This window comes from Podarcis bocagei (assembly GCF_964188305.1).
Source record: "Podarcis bocagei genome assembly, chromosome: 18".
NCBI lineage: Eukaryota > Metazoa > Chordata > Lepidosauria > Squamata > Lacertidae > Podarcis > Podarcis bocagei.
Genome location: NC_138144.1, coordinates 10,941,590 through 10,957,735, shown reverse-complemented (window position 1 = coordinate 10,957,735; position 16,146 = coordinate 10,941,590). Strand labels below are relative to the sequence as shown.

The 16,146-nt window shown below is 48.6% G+C and overlaps 1 protein-coding gene across 1 annotated transcript in view; it reads left to right on the top strand.

The window, feature by feature from the left end:
• The window catches only part of NCAN (neurocan), a 60,518-nt gene that overhangs the window by 16,130 nt on the left and 28,242 nt on the right, over window positions 1-16,146 (top strand). Inside the window, exons 2-5 of the mRNA XM_081177599.1 lie at window positions 3,473-3,552; window positions 9,999-10,400; window positions 12,088-12,262; window positions 13,893-14,020. Coding sequence (XP_081033725.1) covers window positions 3,480-3,552; window positions 9,999-10,400; window positions 12,088-12,262; window positions 13,893-14,020 — 778 coding nt within the window. The 5' untranslated portion in view covers window positions 3,473-3,479. The remainder of the gene's footprint in view (window positions 1-3,472; window positions 3,553-9,998; window positions 10,401-12,087; window positions 12,263-13,892; window positions 14,021-16,146) is intronic.

Here is a 16,146-nt window from a genome sequence, read left to right as displayed (position 1 = left end):
GGGGGGGGGCTATTTCTGGTCCTGCCACTGATCTATAGCCCAGCCTTTGTTTTTTTAATTGCTGTTGATTGCTATTATTGATTCCTTGTTGAATCTCCAGGCTCCGAGATTCGGAAGCCGCTTGCAGGGAAGAAATGAATTTCACCATGAACCACCACCCCCCTTTCCTCCCCAGGGGAAAACCACACGCGGAAGGGCTGCGTTATCACTCACTCAGAGTGCCTGAATGCCCCCTCCCAATCCCCATTGAAATGCAAATTCTGACTTTCTTGAAGACAAGGGAGACAGGCTCCGCTTTTCCATCACAAATAATTAGCGTTGATGGAGAGGAAGGCGCTGCTTAATGTCTCCCCCCTCTTTTATGGCCTGCCTTTATCTCCCACCTTTCCCTCCTAGAGATGCTTCTTTCTCCACCTCCTCGCTGAAGCCCCACAACAACCTTGCAAGGTAGGTCAGGTGGAGAGATGGTGACAGGTCCTCTGGGGTCACCCAGTGAGTTTCAAAACTGAGTTCAGGATTTGAACCCCAGTCTCTCACAGATCATTGTCTGACACACTAACCACACTGACTCGCTCCTTCCTTAATAATAATAATAATAATAATAATAATAATAAATAATTTTATTATTTGGGTGCTGGAGGAGATTATTGAGAGTCCCATGGACTGCAAGAAGATCAAACCGATCCATTCTGAAGGAAATCATCCCTGAGTGCTCACTGGAAGGACAGATCATGAAGCAGAGGCTCCAAGACTTTGGCCACCTCATGAGAAGAGAAGACTCCCTGGAAAAGACCCTGATGTTGGGAAAGATGGAGGGCGCAAGGAGAAGTGGAGGACAGAGGACGAGATGGTGGGACAGTGTTCTTGAAGCTACCAGCATGAGTTTGACCAAACTGCGGGAGGCAGTGGAAGACAGGAGGGCCTGGCATGCTCTGGTCCAGGGGGTCACCAAGAGTCGGACACGACTAAACAACAACCCCACCCATCTGGCTGGGTGGCCCCAACCACTCTGGGTGGCTTCCAGTATATATAAAAACACAATAAAACACCAAACATTAAACATTTCCTGCATGGGGCTGCCTTCAGATGTCTTCTAAAAGTCAGATAAGTTCTTTATTTCTTTGACATCTGACGGGAGGGTGTTCCACAGGGTGGGCGCCACCACCGAGAAGGCCCTCTGCCTGGTCCCCTGTAGCCTCACTTCTGACAGGGAGGGAACCACTGGAAGGCCCTCAGAGCTGGACCTCAGTCTCCGGGCTGGACGATGGGGGTGGAGACGCTCTGAAGGATACTCCCTTCCTTGACCTTCCTCCCAGGCTCCTGGTTCCACTTAGGAATCACAAGAAACTAGGGAGATCCCTTCAGCTGGGCCAGGCCCAAGGGGGTGCGTCATATCCCAGCCTCCTGTCACCACAGTGGCCAGCCACAAGCCCCCAAAGGGAAGTCCCCCCCCCAGGCACTGCAACAACCTTTCAATTCCCATGTTCCGAACCATGAGCAACAGAAAGAATTAAAGGTTTTTGTCTTATGACTATGTTAAAAAGGAGGGAATGCAGGGAGTAGCAAAAGGGTGGTGGTGGTAATAAAAACATCACGGAAAATGGGAGGGGGAGTCGACAATATAAAAGAAAATGTCTTAAAATAAGTATTCGATTCCCAGCAAGTGGCGTTCAGAGGTCCTTGGGCCTCCGAGCTCAAGGGAGAAGCGTTCACACGCACACGCAATCCGTGGCCTCCTGTAACCCACAACAAGCACCTCGCATTCCCCCAGGGAGGGAGCTGTCTCCTTTGGAGAAGCCCTCAAAGGAAATTCTCGGGGGGGGGGGGCTCGGAGACGCGCCCCGTTTGCCAAGCGCCGCCGCCGCCTCGTTGCGCTTTGAACTCGCAGGAGGTGAGGCGGCTGATGCGAGGAGTCGTCGCGGCGGAAGGCGCTGTGATGGGGGGGGGGATTTGCAGCTGGAGAGGAAAACTTGTCTTGACATGAAAGGGCCCCCTCCCTCCCCACCAGAGCGCGCATCTTGCTCTCTCTCCCTCTTCGCAATTCCTCTCCAGAAAGGAAAAAAAGGCTGTCAGATGCTGCTGGAATCAGAATGATCCAAGCCTTTTCTTTAAAAAAAAGGAAGGAAGGTGGATGGATCAAAACCTTTTGGGTGAGAAAAGCTTGTTTGCCTTCGTTCAGAACCATAGCTCAGGATTGTAAGGCCCTGAGTCAGCCCCAGGGGTGCCAACTTAAATAAAATATTGGGGGCCGAGGGGCAGGTAAGCCCTGCTCCACACAATCCATCACATGACGTGGTCCACACACACCCTGTGAATGGCCAGGCCCCCTAAAATATTTCAGTGTGTGTGTGTGTGTGTGTGTGTGTGTGTGTGTGTGTGTGAAGGGATCTCAGCCTCTAGGACCGGCATAGGCCAACTCGGCCCTCCAGATGTTACGGGACTACAACTCCCATCATCCCTGACCGCTGGTCCTGTTAGCTAGGGATGATGGGAGTTGTAGTCCCAAGACATCTGGAGGGCTGAGTTTGCCTATGCCTGCTCTAGGAGTTGGCTCCTGTGATCAGCTCTGATACTAGCTAGCTAGCTGGTAGATTAGGTAGAGAGAGAGACATTGAGAGAGAGAGCGATTAGATAAATAAGTAGATTGATGGAGAGATAGGGAGGGAAACAGACAGGCAGAATAGAATTGTAGAGTTGGAGGAGACCCTGAGGGTCATCTAGTCCAACCCTCTGCAATGCATGATGATGATGATTTATTAAATTATATACTGCTCTAGATAGATAGATCTTGGGCAGCTATATAGAGAAATGGATGTGAGATATATCTAGAGAGAGGGAGGGACCTCAAAAAGCAACACAGAGGTAGGTGGATCTGAGATAGGTACCTGCAGAGTTCTGCTTAGGGTAAATGGAGGCGGAAGAGGGGGAAGATGGCAGCGAGGGTCACCCCATAGAGTGGTTTTTGGTAGGATGGCTGGCAGGCAGGCAGAGGCTGAGCTTAGGCCTCCGTTGACTCTACTTCCCTGTGCGCTAACAGGCATAGTGACCTGCCTTGGGGGGAGTGTGGCGTAGTAGTTAGATCAGGACCCGGGAGACCAGTTTTTAAAACCCCAACTCACCATGTGGAACTTGGGGAGGGGTATCACTGTCTCTCCGTCTGGCCTACCTCGTGGGGTTGGCATGAGGATGAAATCAAAGGGGTTGGGGAGAGCGACCACATTCACTTTTATCGGAGAGCTCCCCAGTCAATGCGCGTCCAGCCACAGTCTCCCAGCCTGGCCTGGCTCACGGGGTCATTGCGAGAATAAAACAGGGAGCAGGAGAACAATGTAATAATAACAACAATAATTTTATCATTTATACCCTGCCCATCTGTACAGCCCCTTGAGCTCCTGGGAGGGAAGATTGGGTGTAAATGTAATAATAATAAAATGATGAGGATCAATAAGATTTGTTGTTGTTGTTATTCCAGATTAAGGATGGTCCATTTAATGGATGATGCTGTCTGCTGCGTCCTGCTTGGATATCTGCTCCTCTTTTTCTCTGTTGTGGGTAAGTTCTGCTTAGATGTGGTGAGGAACAGGACATTAAGCAGTATTTTTTAGAAAATAAAATGAAATTGGACAATTTCATTTCTCTTCCTCTTCCCACTGCCCTAAAAATGCATTTATTAGATGTGGCATTCATTTGCACAATCAAGAACTGCTCTTCTAAGAGTCTGACTCTGTTTGTCACCTGTTAACTTAATCGGGGCAGCTAAATGGAACTTCCCTTTCCAGGAACTTCCCTTTCCGAATGTCACCTGCGGTGGGGTGGGGGGGCTTCTGGGAGAAGCTCTGGACTTCTAGCAACAAGTAGGAAGGCTTCCCCCTCCCTCCAAATCTGGGATCTGTGGCCAAAAAGAAGAAGAAAGGGAAGCTGCCTCCTTCAGGCATTGCTTGCCAGCTTCCTGTGAGCACCTAGACCAGGGGTAGGCAACCTAAGGCCCGGGAGCCAGATGCGGCCCAATTGCCTTCTCAATCCAGCCCAAGGACGGTCCGGGAATCAGCATGTTTTTACATGAGTAGAATGTGTGCTTTTATTTCAAATGCATCTCTGGGTTATTTGTGGGGCATAGGAATTCGTTCATTCCCCCCCCCCCAAAAAAAATAGTCCGGCCCTCCACGAGGTCTAAGGGACAGTGGACCGGCCCCCTGCTGAAAAAGGTTTCTGACCCCTGACCTAGACAGAACACTGTTGGTGGACTGCAATACGTGCATCTTGCTCCTTCTAGTCTGTAAGACAAGAAAATAAGGAGTGGCAGCCAGGTCAAGCCAAATACCCTTAAGAACCTGGGGATAGAGATAGACTGCCTCTGGGCTTGGAGGCTCCACGAGAGCATGATCCAGCGCAATGGTCCATCTCGCCCAGCCTCCGGCTCTCGCAGGGGCCAAGCAGGGGCCCCAAAGGGAAGCCCACAAACAGGATCCAGGCACAGGAGCCCACTCCTCCCAGTCCCATGGTTTGCAGCAACTGGGATTCAGAAGCACGGCTGCCCCAACAGTGGAGGGCAGAGCATAGCTGCCAATAGCCCTCTGCTACCTGAGTTTATCCCCTCCTCATTTAAAGCCATCCCAGTTGTGGGGGCCCTCGCCGCCTCCTGTGGCAGGGAGTTCCATAGTTGTGGCGTATGAAGAAGTTCTTTCTTTATCCGCCCTGACTGTCCCAACGTTCAGCTTTCGAGTTCCACTCTTAGAGAGAGGGAGAAAGGCTTTTCTCCACCTGCTCTCTCCCTGCCATGCACAATGCAACTCTCGGCTGCTTTCTTTCCTCTGCCCTGAATCTTCCAGGGTTCGCCTTCATTGGATGTCCACCAGTTCTAAGGTTACGAGTTCTAGTTTCTTCTATGACTGCTATGCAGAATTTTATAAATTTCTATCCTAGCGCCCCTTACTCACCTTTACTTTAAGCTAAAAAGCCCCAAACGCTGCAGAAGCCTTTCCTCCTAGGAGAGATCTTATATACCCTCCAACATTTCTCTGATGAAAACAGAATCGTACAATAGTAGAATCATACAGTTGGAAGGGACCTCTGAGGGTCATCTAGTCCAACCCTCTGCAATGCAGGAATCTCTGCTAAAACTTCACTGATAGGAATGTCGTATTTAATAATAATAATAATAATAATAATAATAATAATAATAATAATAATTCAATATAACAATAATTTTATTATACCCTGTAGTAGATAGGTAGCCGTGTTGGTCTGCCATAGTCAAAATAAAAAATTCCTTCCAGTAGCACCTTAAAGACCAACTAAGTTAGTTCTTGGTATGAGCTTTCGTGTGCATGCACACTTCTTCAGATACACTGAAACAGAAGTTGCCAGATCCTTCTATATAGTGAGAAGGTGGGGAGGGGTATTACTCAGAAGGGTGGTGTAATCTGAGAAGGGTGGGGTATCTGAGTAATACCCCTCCCCACCTTCTCACTATATAGAAGGATCTGGCAACTTCTGTTTCAGTGTATCTGAAGAAGTGTGCATGCACACGAAAGAAGTATCTGAAGAAGTGTGCATGCACACGAAAGCTCATACCAAGAACTAACTTAGTTGGTCTTTAAGGTGCTACTGGAAGGAATTTTTTATTTTTATTATACCCTGCTCATCTGACTGGGTTGCCCCAGACACTCTGGGTGGCTCCCAACATATATAAAAACACAATGAAACATTAACCGTTAAAAAACTTCCCTCTGCAGGGCTGCCTTCAAGTTGTCTAGTTACTTATCTCCTTGCCTTGTGGGCTTCATAACTCCAGACCCTCCAACATTTCTCCAGTAAAAATAGGGACACTGGGACGGCCTGGTTCTAGTGTTATGAGTTCCAGTTTCCTCTGTCCACTTCCTCTACGCCTTGCACAATTTTATAAATTTCTATCAAGTCGCCTCTTACAAGCCTAATCCAAAGAGTCCCAATTGCTGCTGCAGCTTTTCTTCCTAGGAGAGATCTTAGGGACAAGATCCTGCTTGGGAGAAGAAGCCTGGGTTTGGGAAAACCTTGTAGTTGCAGGCAGGAATCTGGGATCTGTTTTCTGTCCCCTCCTAACCCCCCCCCCCCCGCAACCCACTGTAAACAAACAAGCTGCAAACGACCTGCCAGCCATAAGCATCAAATAATGTACGGGTAATTAAGTATTAATGGTAACTGGAAGACAGGCATGAATAAGGAATGATGCACAGGAGAATAGGGAAAAAAGAATCTCAATTCCTCTGCCAAGTTGTGTCAGGCAGGGTGTTTCACCTCCCCCCACCCCCATTTCTGCCATTCTGTGGCTGAACAGATCCAATATCTGGGCCAAAATTCTGACTTCCTGGTCTGACATTTATCCTCCCCACCCTAAAGACAACAGGGTTATGTTGTGATGCCTCTCTGAGCAGTGAGGACTTGGGGAAGGGAAGTAGCTCACAGCATCTCAGGGCAGTGCAGACGACAGTGAGTCAGATGAACCAGGCAATGCCCTCCAACATTTCTCTGATGAAAATAGGGACACCCATGATCGCTGCAGATGGTGACAGCAGTCACGAAATGAAAAGACGCCTGCTTCTTGGGAGAAAAGCAATGACAAACCTAGACAGCATCTTAAAAAGCAGAGACATCACCTTGCCAACAAAGGTCCGTATAGTTAAAGCCATGGTTTTCCCAGTAGTGGTGTATGGAAGTGAGAGCTGGACCATCAAGAAGGCTGATTGCCGAAGAATGGATGCTTTTGAATTCTGGTGCTGGAGGAGACTCTGGAGAGTCCCATGGACTGCAAGAAGATCAAACCTCGCCATTCTTAAGGAAATCAGCCCTGAGTGGTCACTGGAAGGACAGATCCTGAAGCTGAGGCTCCAATACTTTGGCCACCTCATGAGAAGAGAAGACTCCCTGGAAAAGACCCTGATGTTGGGGAAGATGGAGGGCACAAGGAGAAGGGGACGACAGAGGACGAGATGGTGGGACAGTGTTCTCAAAGCTACCAGCATGAGTTTGACCAAACTGCAGGAGGCAGTGGAAGACAGGAGTGCCTGGCGTGCTCTGGTCCAGGGGGTCACGAAGAGTCGTACACGACTCAACGACTAAACAACAACAACATTCTACATCAGGAAGCTTCTCCTGCACACATAGACCTCGTGGGCACATCAGCATTGGTCACCTTGAGCCAACGCCAACCTCTCCGCTGAACTTGCCTCACAGGGTTGTTGTGAAGGGAAAATGTGCGAAGGAAGGGATTGTGTGCAACACCTTCCACAGATAAATGGAAGGAAATAGGATATAGGATTTGAGCTGCCTTGAGTCCCTGTCAGGGGAAAAAACAGGATATAATAATAATAATAATAGGAGAAGAAACTGAGAATGATCGGGAACACGCTAGACAGAAAATCCTATTAAACTCAGTGGGACTTAGTTCTGAGTGAAAATGCTTAGGACCGCAGTGTAAGGCAGCCCAGTCTTGACCAAGTTACCTGGGAGTAAGCTCTACTGAATACAATGGGGCTTACTTCTGAGTAGACAGGGCAAGGCTCCATTTGCAATAAAGGAATCAACACTCCCCACATTTCCTAGGAAATGGCTGGCTGCGGAAGCATTGCAATTAAAGAATTTAAAGTGGATTGGTGACATTTTCTTCCTAAAATATAGAAAGGGCTTCGTATGCCAGCTTCACCGTTTCCTTCATTTAGCTCAGTGATTTCATTTTCTGTATAAACAGGACTCTCTTTCTGCACCTACACACAAACCACTTTTAATTGTTCTCCGAGACATGGAGGAAAAGGGAAACTGGGACATTCCGGGATCAAACCAGAAACCGGGATGGCTTCTGTAATTCCGGGACTGTCCCTCAAAAATTGGGGCACTTGGAGGGTAAGGAATGGTCTGGCTTGCCGAAAACCACATGGGTCTCTTTCAGCCTAACCTGCCTTGCTGTTGTGATTCCTACAATGCAGAGGGTTGGACTAGATGACCCTTGGGGATCCCTGCCAACTGCACAATTCTATGTTTCTATGATAGGATGGTGGATTAGATGAGCAGCAGAGCTCTTCTTGCATTCTCATAGAAGGCCAAACCACTTACTATGTTTTTGTTTATAAAAGTGTTTGTATACTGCTCTCTCTCTCTCTCTCTCTCTCACACACACACACACACAAACTGTTTACAGCACTAAAAGCCCCACACAATAAAACCATCAAAAAGTTAAGATCAATTAACCACATTGCAGAATGACACATCCTTAATTGCCATGGAGGAAATTTGCGGGAGATCTGGAGCCGTGCTAACCATTGCACAGCACAGCCCTCCGTTTCCTGGATGGGGCACCTAGCAGCCGAGTGTCAGGATGCACGTGAGAATCCCTGGAGTGCAGTTAACTCAGCTTCCTAGCCTGGGCTTTGGAAAACAGGGTACTGAGCTGCCCTTCTTGCTTGTAGAAAGGGCAGGGGGGAGCTGGATGGTTCCAGAGAGCCAAGCTCTCTGGTTCATCTTGGCTTCAGGACTATCCATTCAATTTCCTTTTGTTTCTTCTCCTCCCTCTTTTTTAACTCCCTCCACCCTTCCTGGCTACCCTCCCCCTCATCCTATAATTGGGTCCAGCTGGCTGCAGCAGAAAATCAATGCTCAGAAGGAGCAAGGGTGTCCGTCGCAGCCACGGAGATGATTAATTTCACCGGTTGCAAAGTCCACAGAGCGGTGCTTTTCACTGCTGCAAAAAATTCCCTTCTGTGACCAGTTAAGGCAGCCTTCTCTGGCCCTCTGTCCTCCAGGCGGTGTGGGGAATGCCTTTTCTTGGGAGTGTGAAAGCCAGCGTCCCTCCAGATTGATGGGGATGGATTGAGGATTAAATCTGCAAATTAAAATTTAAACCTCCTGTGGGTGGGAGAAATATGAGAGTAGAATAATAGAACTGTTGAGCTGGAAAGGGACCCTGAGGATCATCTAGTCCAACCCTCTGCAATGCAGAAATATGCAGCTGCCCCATACAGGGATTGAACCTGCAACCTTGGCATTATCAGCATCATGCTCTAACCAAATGAGCCAGACAGGCTTTGAAGCCCTTTTAGCACAGTAAAAACACTTGTGTGCTTTTGCAGCTTGCTGGAAGCAAGGAATTAGGCAATTGTGCCTTTTTACCCCCTCTATCTGTGGTCTACTCACCTTTCCTTCTCTGTCCCACACGTTTTAGTAACGAAAAGCAAAGAAGCTTTACTTACATTTCAATGCAGGCAGCAAATACATCAAAGTACCATGCAGGTGAAAATATCTTTTTGTTACAAAATGCCAAATTGGTTTCCTTTTTCTTTTCTTTTTTATATACAATTTTTATTTATTTCCATTTAATAATATACGTTCACATCATTACAACCCACTTTACGTCCCTGGCTCTTTAGAGCCTATCGACTTCCTTCCCTCCATCCTCATGGCTTTCAAAATTAATCTTTATATCACTGCATTTGTACATTTTCCAATTCTAATTACACTCATTAGAAAATTGTAAGCAATTAACATCACTAGCAGGGTTGTAATGAGAAATTTTCTACTTTTATATATTTATTTAAATTTTGAGTTCTTTTGTAATTTCCAAATTGGATTTCAAGAGGGAGTCCAAAGACCTATTGATTTTAGCTGACCTGTTCCAAGTATGACTTAGCTGGAGCCAGCAGGGTATAATTGTTAGGGCATTGGACTAGGAACTGGGAGACCAGGGTTCGAATCCCCACTGTCCCATGAAGCTTGGGGTTAGGGTGACCTGCCTCTCCCAGCCCAACCTACCTCTCAGGGCTGCTGTAGGGACTAGATGAGGACCAAGAGCTGGGAGAGAGCAGGGTTTGAATCCCCACTCAGCCACAAAGCCTGCAGGGTGACCTTGGGGACCAGTCACTGCCTCTCCCAGCCTCACCTTCCTTGCAGGTTTATTATTGGGAGCGGGAGAGAGAACGACGCAAGGCAGCACAAGAATGCCACAAAACAAACCCATCTTTTCCTTGCAGGCTCCCAAGACAATGCGAAGGTGATCCACATCAACAAAGTCCACCACCAGCCTCTCCGGGTTGGCCTGGCAGAGCCCGTCGCCCTGCCCTGCCTCTTCCTCCTGCAGCTGCCCGCCTCCCTGGGGCCCAACGCGCCTCCTGACCCCCCTCGGATCAAGTGGAGCAAGGTCCAGTCGGCCTCGGGGCAGCCGGAGGATGTCCCCATCCTGGTGGCCAAGGACAACGTGGTGAAGGTTTCCAAAGGCTACGAGGGGAGGGTCTCTCTGCCTGGGTACCCCTCCTGGCGCCACAATGCCACCCTGCTGCTCTCAGCCACCCGAGCCAGCGATGCCGGGCTCTACCGCTGTGAGGTGGTGGCTGGGATCCACGATGAGCAGGACCTGGTGCCCCTGGAAGTCACAGGTGAGAAGTATCTGCAGTAGTAGTGCATTCTTAAAAATAATAATAATACTTGTATTGAAAGAATTTCAATTATAAGGAAATAAAGTGATGCAAAGGGGGGGGGAAGTGAGGGGGGAGAACAAATATAAGGAAAAGAGAGAAACAAGAATGCAAAGTAATATACTCCCACAGATTTTTATATAAATTGATATGCTGTTATTATCCTAATACCTATGCTAGATGCTAATACCCTACTACATTCTGTAAAAACTTATTCCAAATGTTGTCATATTTGTCTGAACAAAGTCTACGTCTGTAAGCAGTCCATTCATAAGTTGCAAGTGTTGTCATATTGTCAATCCATTGATTAAGCAGTATCCTATCTTTATTTTTCTAATTCATCAGTTTCAGCCTCTTGGCCACCATTAGGGCGCATAGAATCCATTTCCATTGTCCCATTGTTAATTTCCATACAACATTGTTCAAATGAATATTCTCTGCTGAAAGAGTACCGTATTTTTCGTTCTATAAGACGCACTTCCCCTTAATAAAAAGTAAGGGGAAATGTGTGTGCGTCTTATGGAGCGAATGCAGGCTGCGCAGCTTTCGCTGAAAGGTTTCGCTGGTGCAAACCGATCCCTCTTGCTCTCCTGGCTTCAGGGATAGCCGCCTGAAGCCTCCTGAGCGCAGCGGGAGCCCTCCCATTGTGCTCCGGAGGCTTCGCGTTGCTTTCACTGAAGCCAGGAGAGCAAGAGGGATCAATCCCTCTTGCCCTGCTGGCTTTGCTTCGCTGGAGAGGCGCTGCACAGCTTTCCCTCTCTAGGTGGGAAGCTAGGTGCGTCTTATGGTCGGGTGCATCTTATAGAGCGAAAAATACGGTAACTTTTTCCAGTAGCAGCAGATTCTTAAGAGGGAGTTTTGGTCCTGGTCTTGCTTGTTTGAAACGAGGCTGGTCTCTTCAGCGAACAGGGCCTTTTCAGTAGCGGCGCCTCCACAGTTCCTCAAGGGGTCTGATGTCATGGACTGGTTGGATGCAGAATCATGGTGGGAGGAACCAGCTGGGGAACCCCCACGGGAAGAAGGCTCAGAGCCCAGGGAGGGGTGGTGGGACAGCAATGAGTGGTCAGAGGGAGAAGAAGGAGAAGCCTGGGAGAAGGAGGTGTCAGGAACTGAAGAGGTAACAGGACTTAGTGAGTGGGGAGAGTCTGTGGCAGAGGGAAGTCCAGAATCAGAGGCAGAAGCTGAAGCAGGAGAAGAGGAGGGAGGCCAAGAGACAGAGATGGGTCAGGCTGGTGAATGAGGAGAGGGATGAAAAGAGAGGAGGAGAGGTTGGCTGCATGCAGGCATAGTCTCTGATTGCTTGGGGAAAGTGCTGGAAAGGAGAGGACTTAGATGGCTGTGGGGGGCAGGGACCTTCAGTCTCGGCAACTGCTTCATGGGAGAAGACCTATTGGGGATGAGCGGCTGTGCTGATTAGGCCTGATGCTCAGCCAAGTCTGTGCAGATCGTGTTTTTGCTAACAAAGAGTTAACTCCAACTTGAACAGTGAGATTAACTGCTGGCTCTTGCTCTGCCTGCCTGCTAAAGGGTATTGAAACCAGCTCTTAGAAGGAAGTGAAAAATATAAAGCGAGCAATGCCACGAAGGTCCTCAGGATAGGTGCCTAGGAATTTTACACCCTCTTGTGCCCATTTCCTTGCCTGCCCAGGTGTGGTTTTCCACTACCGAGCTGCCAGCAACCGCTACGCGCTGACCTTCCCAGAGGCCCAGAAGGCATGCGAGGAGAACTCGGCCGTCATTGCTTCCCCTGACCACCTCCAAGTGGCCTTCGAGGATGGCTATGACAACTGCGACGCAGGGTGGCTCTCTGACCGCACCGTCAGGTACATGGAGAAGGCATCTGCCACTGTTCTCTGATTTATAAGGAGCAACCCTGATTTTCTGTCTCAATACTGCCCCCGGTTAATACGTCAGTTTGTCCCCCAATTTGGGACAGCTTTAAAGGGGGGAAGGAATATAAAAATTCCTAGGTTGTCAGTAGCTACCCGTAGGTGGCTTCTACACTTTGGAACTCTTGATATCAGGCAGGTGCCTTTTTGCTTAAAACATTTTTGGTTAGGCAAGTCTGTACAGATATCTCAACCGTTGATGTGATTTAGTTTTTTGAGGGTTTTGTTTTTTTTCTGATTGCGTCATTCTTTTTGTAAACTGCTTTGAGGTTGTTATTTTTTAACAGAAAAAACCCCAAGCGGTAGATCCATTTAATAAATAGGTCCATTAAATAAATGGATTAATAAATCAAAAATAAACAAAAATAAACAAGGCAGTTACATCACCTCCAGCATCAGAGGCAGTCTATCTTTGAATCCCTGTTCCTGGAAACGGCAAGAGGGGAGTTTTTCTGCTGTTCTCAGACCCTGCTGATGGCGTTCCCAGTGGGACCCCTGGTTGGTCCCTGGGAGAGCAGCAAGGTGGACCACTGATCTTCTCATTTTCTTACAGCAATCTAATAAAGTGAGAAACAGCCTAATAAAGCTCTGGTTCTAAGACGCAACCTTTCCAGACCTTCCAAGGGTGCTTATATTCCATGGACCGTCCTGGATTTAAAGAAGCTGTTTTGGTTTCTGATTTGATCCTGGAATGTCCCGCCTTAGGACGTCCCTATTTTCATCCGAGAAATGTTGGAGGGTCTGGAGTTATGCGACCCCCGAGCCAAGGAGATAAGAAACTAGACAACCTTTAGAAGACATCTGAAGGCAGACCTTTTACAGTCATACCTCGGGTTACAGACGCTTCAGGTTGCGTTTTTTTGGGTTGCAGACCTCCCAAACCTGGAAGTACCGGAACGGGTTACTTCTGGGTTTCGGCGATTGCGCATGCGCAGAAGCGCTAAATTGCAACCCGCATGTGTGCAGACGCGGGTTGCCAACTCTGCGGGTTGTGAACGTGCATCCCGCACGGATCACGCAACCCGAGCGTCCACTGTATAGGGAATTTGTTTAATATTTAATGTTTTATTATGTTTTTATATCTGTTGGAAGCCTCCAACATGTTATGCCACCCATCTGACTGGGTTGCCCCAGCCACTCTGAGCAGCTCCCCACAAAAAAAAGAAGACGTGAAACCACAATACAACGTCACACATTAAAAACTTCCCTGAACAGGAAAATAGGATGCCCCTATTTTCATCGGAGAAACATTGGAGAGTCTGCCTTTCTTTTATAGCTTCCAAGTGGGAGGCTGGGGACCCTTTGCTGAGTAATTGTGATACGTGCTGATACCAAGGTGGGCTCCCTGTCCTGCCTCCCACACCCATTTCCCTCTCCCCCTCCTCTCCCTGGGTTGCCCCCTGCTCTGTTCTTCCGCCCTCCCTTCAAAGGCATTCCAGCTGCTGGACCTCCATCCAACCAGCTCTTTTCCTTTGGCAAAGGATTCTGGGAGAATCCTGGCTTGCAGTGCTCCCCCTCCGTCTTCCCTCCCGTCCAACGCTCCCCCTGCTCCTTCCTGGCACAGGTACCCCATCACCTTCTCGAGGCCTGGCTGCTACGGCGATCGCAACACCCTCCCGGGAGTCCGGAGCTATGGGGAGCGGGACGCCGGAGAGGCCTACGATGTCTACTGCTACTCGAAGGAGCTTCGGGGTGAGTACGGCCCGTGCAAACGGGCAGAGGGCGAAATAGACGCAGCCAGCACTTTTGGAAACAGAGCCACAGCCGTCCTTTGAAATCCGGACCTCTCTGAATTTTGCAATGCAGTTTCTTGGTCAAGCAATGGGTGCAGAGCATTGTTGCCAAGAGAGTTCTCCCCGGAGCAAGCCCCATTGAAGTTAATGGACCTCTAAGATAACCATGCCCATTATGCCTGAAAACCATGAGGCCTAGAATCTTACTTTGAGTTGCTCCCAGCTAATCCTGCTCAGAGCAGTTGTGCTCATTGTTTTCAGTGGGTTGACATCTTATTAATTTATCATTATTTCTTTTGTGCATTTATAACATACCTTTTCTCCTAGCAGCTCAAAGTGGCATGTGTAGATCTCTCGCCACAACAACAGTCCAGTCAGGTAGGCCAGGCTGAGAGGCAGTGGCAGGCCCAAGGTCACCCAGTGAGCTTCAGGTGCTGAGTGGAGATTTGAACCTTGGCTTCTCTGTTACTAGTCTGACACACTAACCACTAGACCACCGCTGCCTCTTCAGTGCTAACTTCTGGCATCATGCAAGAGAAATAAATTTATGGGTCCAGATTTCTCCTTCAAGAAGAAATGTGTGTGAGAGAGAGAAAGAGCGAGCCAAAGCATTAGCCTGGATAGCTCATCTGCTTAGACCATGGTGCTAATAACGCCACGGTTGCAGGTTCAATCCCTGTATGGGACAGCTGCAAATTCCTGCATTGCAGGGGGCTGGACTGGATGACCCTCAGGGTCCCTTCCAACTCTACAGTTCTATGATTATGCCAAATAACCTTCCTAAAGGGGAACAGGCTATTCCTGGGATAGCTCAGTTGATAGATCATGTGACTCTTAAAATCAGGGTCATGGGTTCAAGCCCCACATTGGGCAAAAGATTCTTGCACAACAATAATAATTCAAAAACAAGCATGCATGGAGTGGATAGATATTAGCTTTTAACCATTTCTCGTAATGCCAGAACTCATGGAAACCCAACGAAGCTGAATGTTGGAAGGTTCAGGACAGACAGAAGAAAGGACTTCACAGCGTTAAACTGTGGAACTCCCTTCCACAGGGAGGTAGCGATGCCAACCAACTTGGATGGCTTTAAAATAGGATTGGACCCATTCATGAAGAACAGGGCTATGGATGGCTGCTCCCCACGCTTGCAGGCAGCAAAGGGCAGGAGAGGAGAGGTCTCTGGTGCTCGGATCCTGCAGTGGGGCACCTGTGAGAAGAGGGTGCTGGACCTGATGGGCCCCCTTTGGGCCTGATCCAGCAGGTTTCTCTTACATCCTCATCACAAGCAAGTATAGCAATGGGAAGTAGCACCCCACAACTCCAGCCCACCGCCCCAGTGATTGCCAGGCACACACCAGACTTATCTGCAGATTCCACCTTCTGATTCACAGCTGCTCCCAGTGTCCCTGTTTTCCAGGGACAGCCCCGGATTTACAGAAGCCGTCCCCATTTCTTATTTTATCCTGGAATGTCATGCTCCTCCTTAGGGCGTCCCTATTTTCATTGGAGAAATGTTGGTCTGGATTCACCACTACCCCTTAATCCAGCATTTGCCAAGAGGCCGTAACCTGCAGGCCCCTTTATCAAACACCGAAGCCCAGTTTTGCTCTGTTTTGGGGCATTTTCTGCCTTTTGGATGTCAAGAAGAAAGGTTCCCAGACAGCCAAGCGGTGTTTCTGAAAACAGCCCGAGAAGATTTTAATCCTCAGCCTGTTTAGAAATAAAACACACACGCAAACCCGAGGGAGCGCTGATGGATCGTTGCCTGGGGTTGATCCTCAGTCACGATGAGCAGAAACGGCCCATTCCAACAGCCGAGACAGCTTTGCTAATGAAATGAAAGGCACCATCAAAAAACCATCGCAGGCTTCTCCCGAGATCCCGGAGGGGGAGTCGCAAGCAGGCATCGCTTTGATAAATCGGCCACGCTCGAGTTCCTCTTTGTCTCCGCCGGAGAAAGGGAACAATCGAGCAAAAGGGTAACTTATCCTGTCTTGGCTTTGTTCCTTAAGTAATGATGGTTGTTTAAGAAACATAGGAACCTCAGAGTCTGGCAGAAGCCTCTCTGAAGCTCAGTCAAGG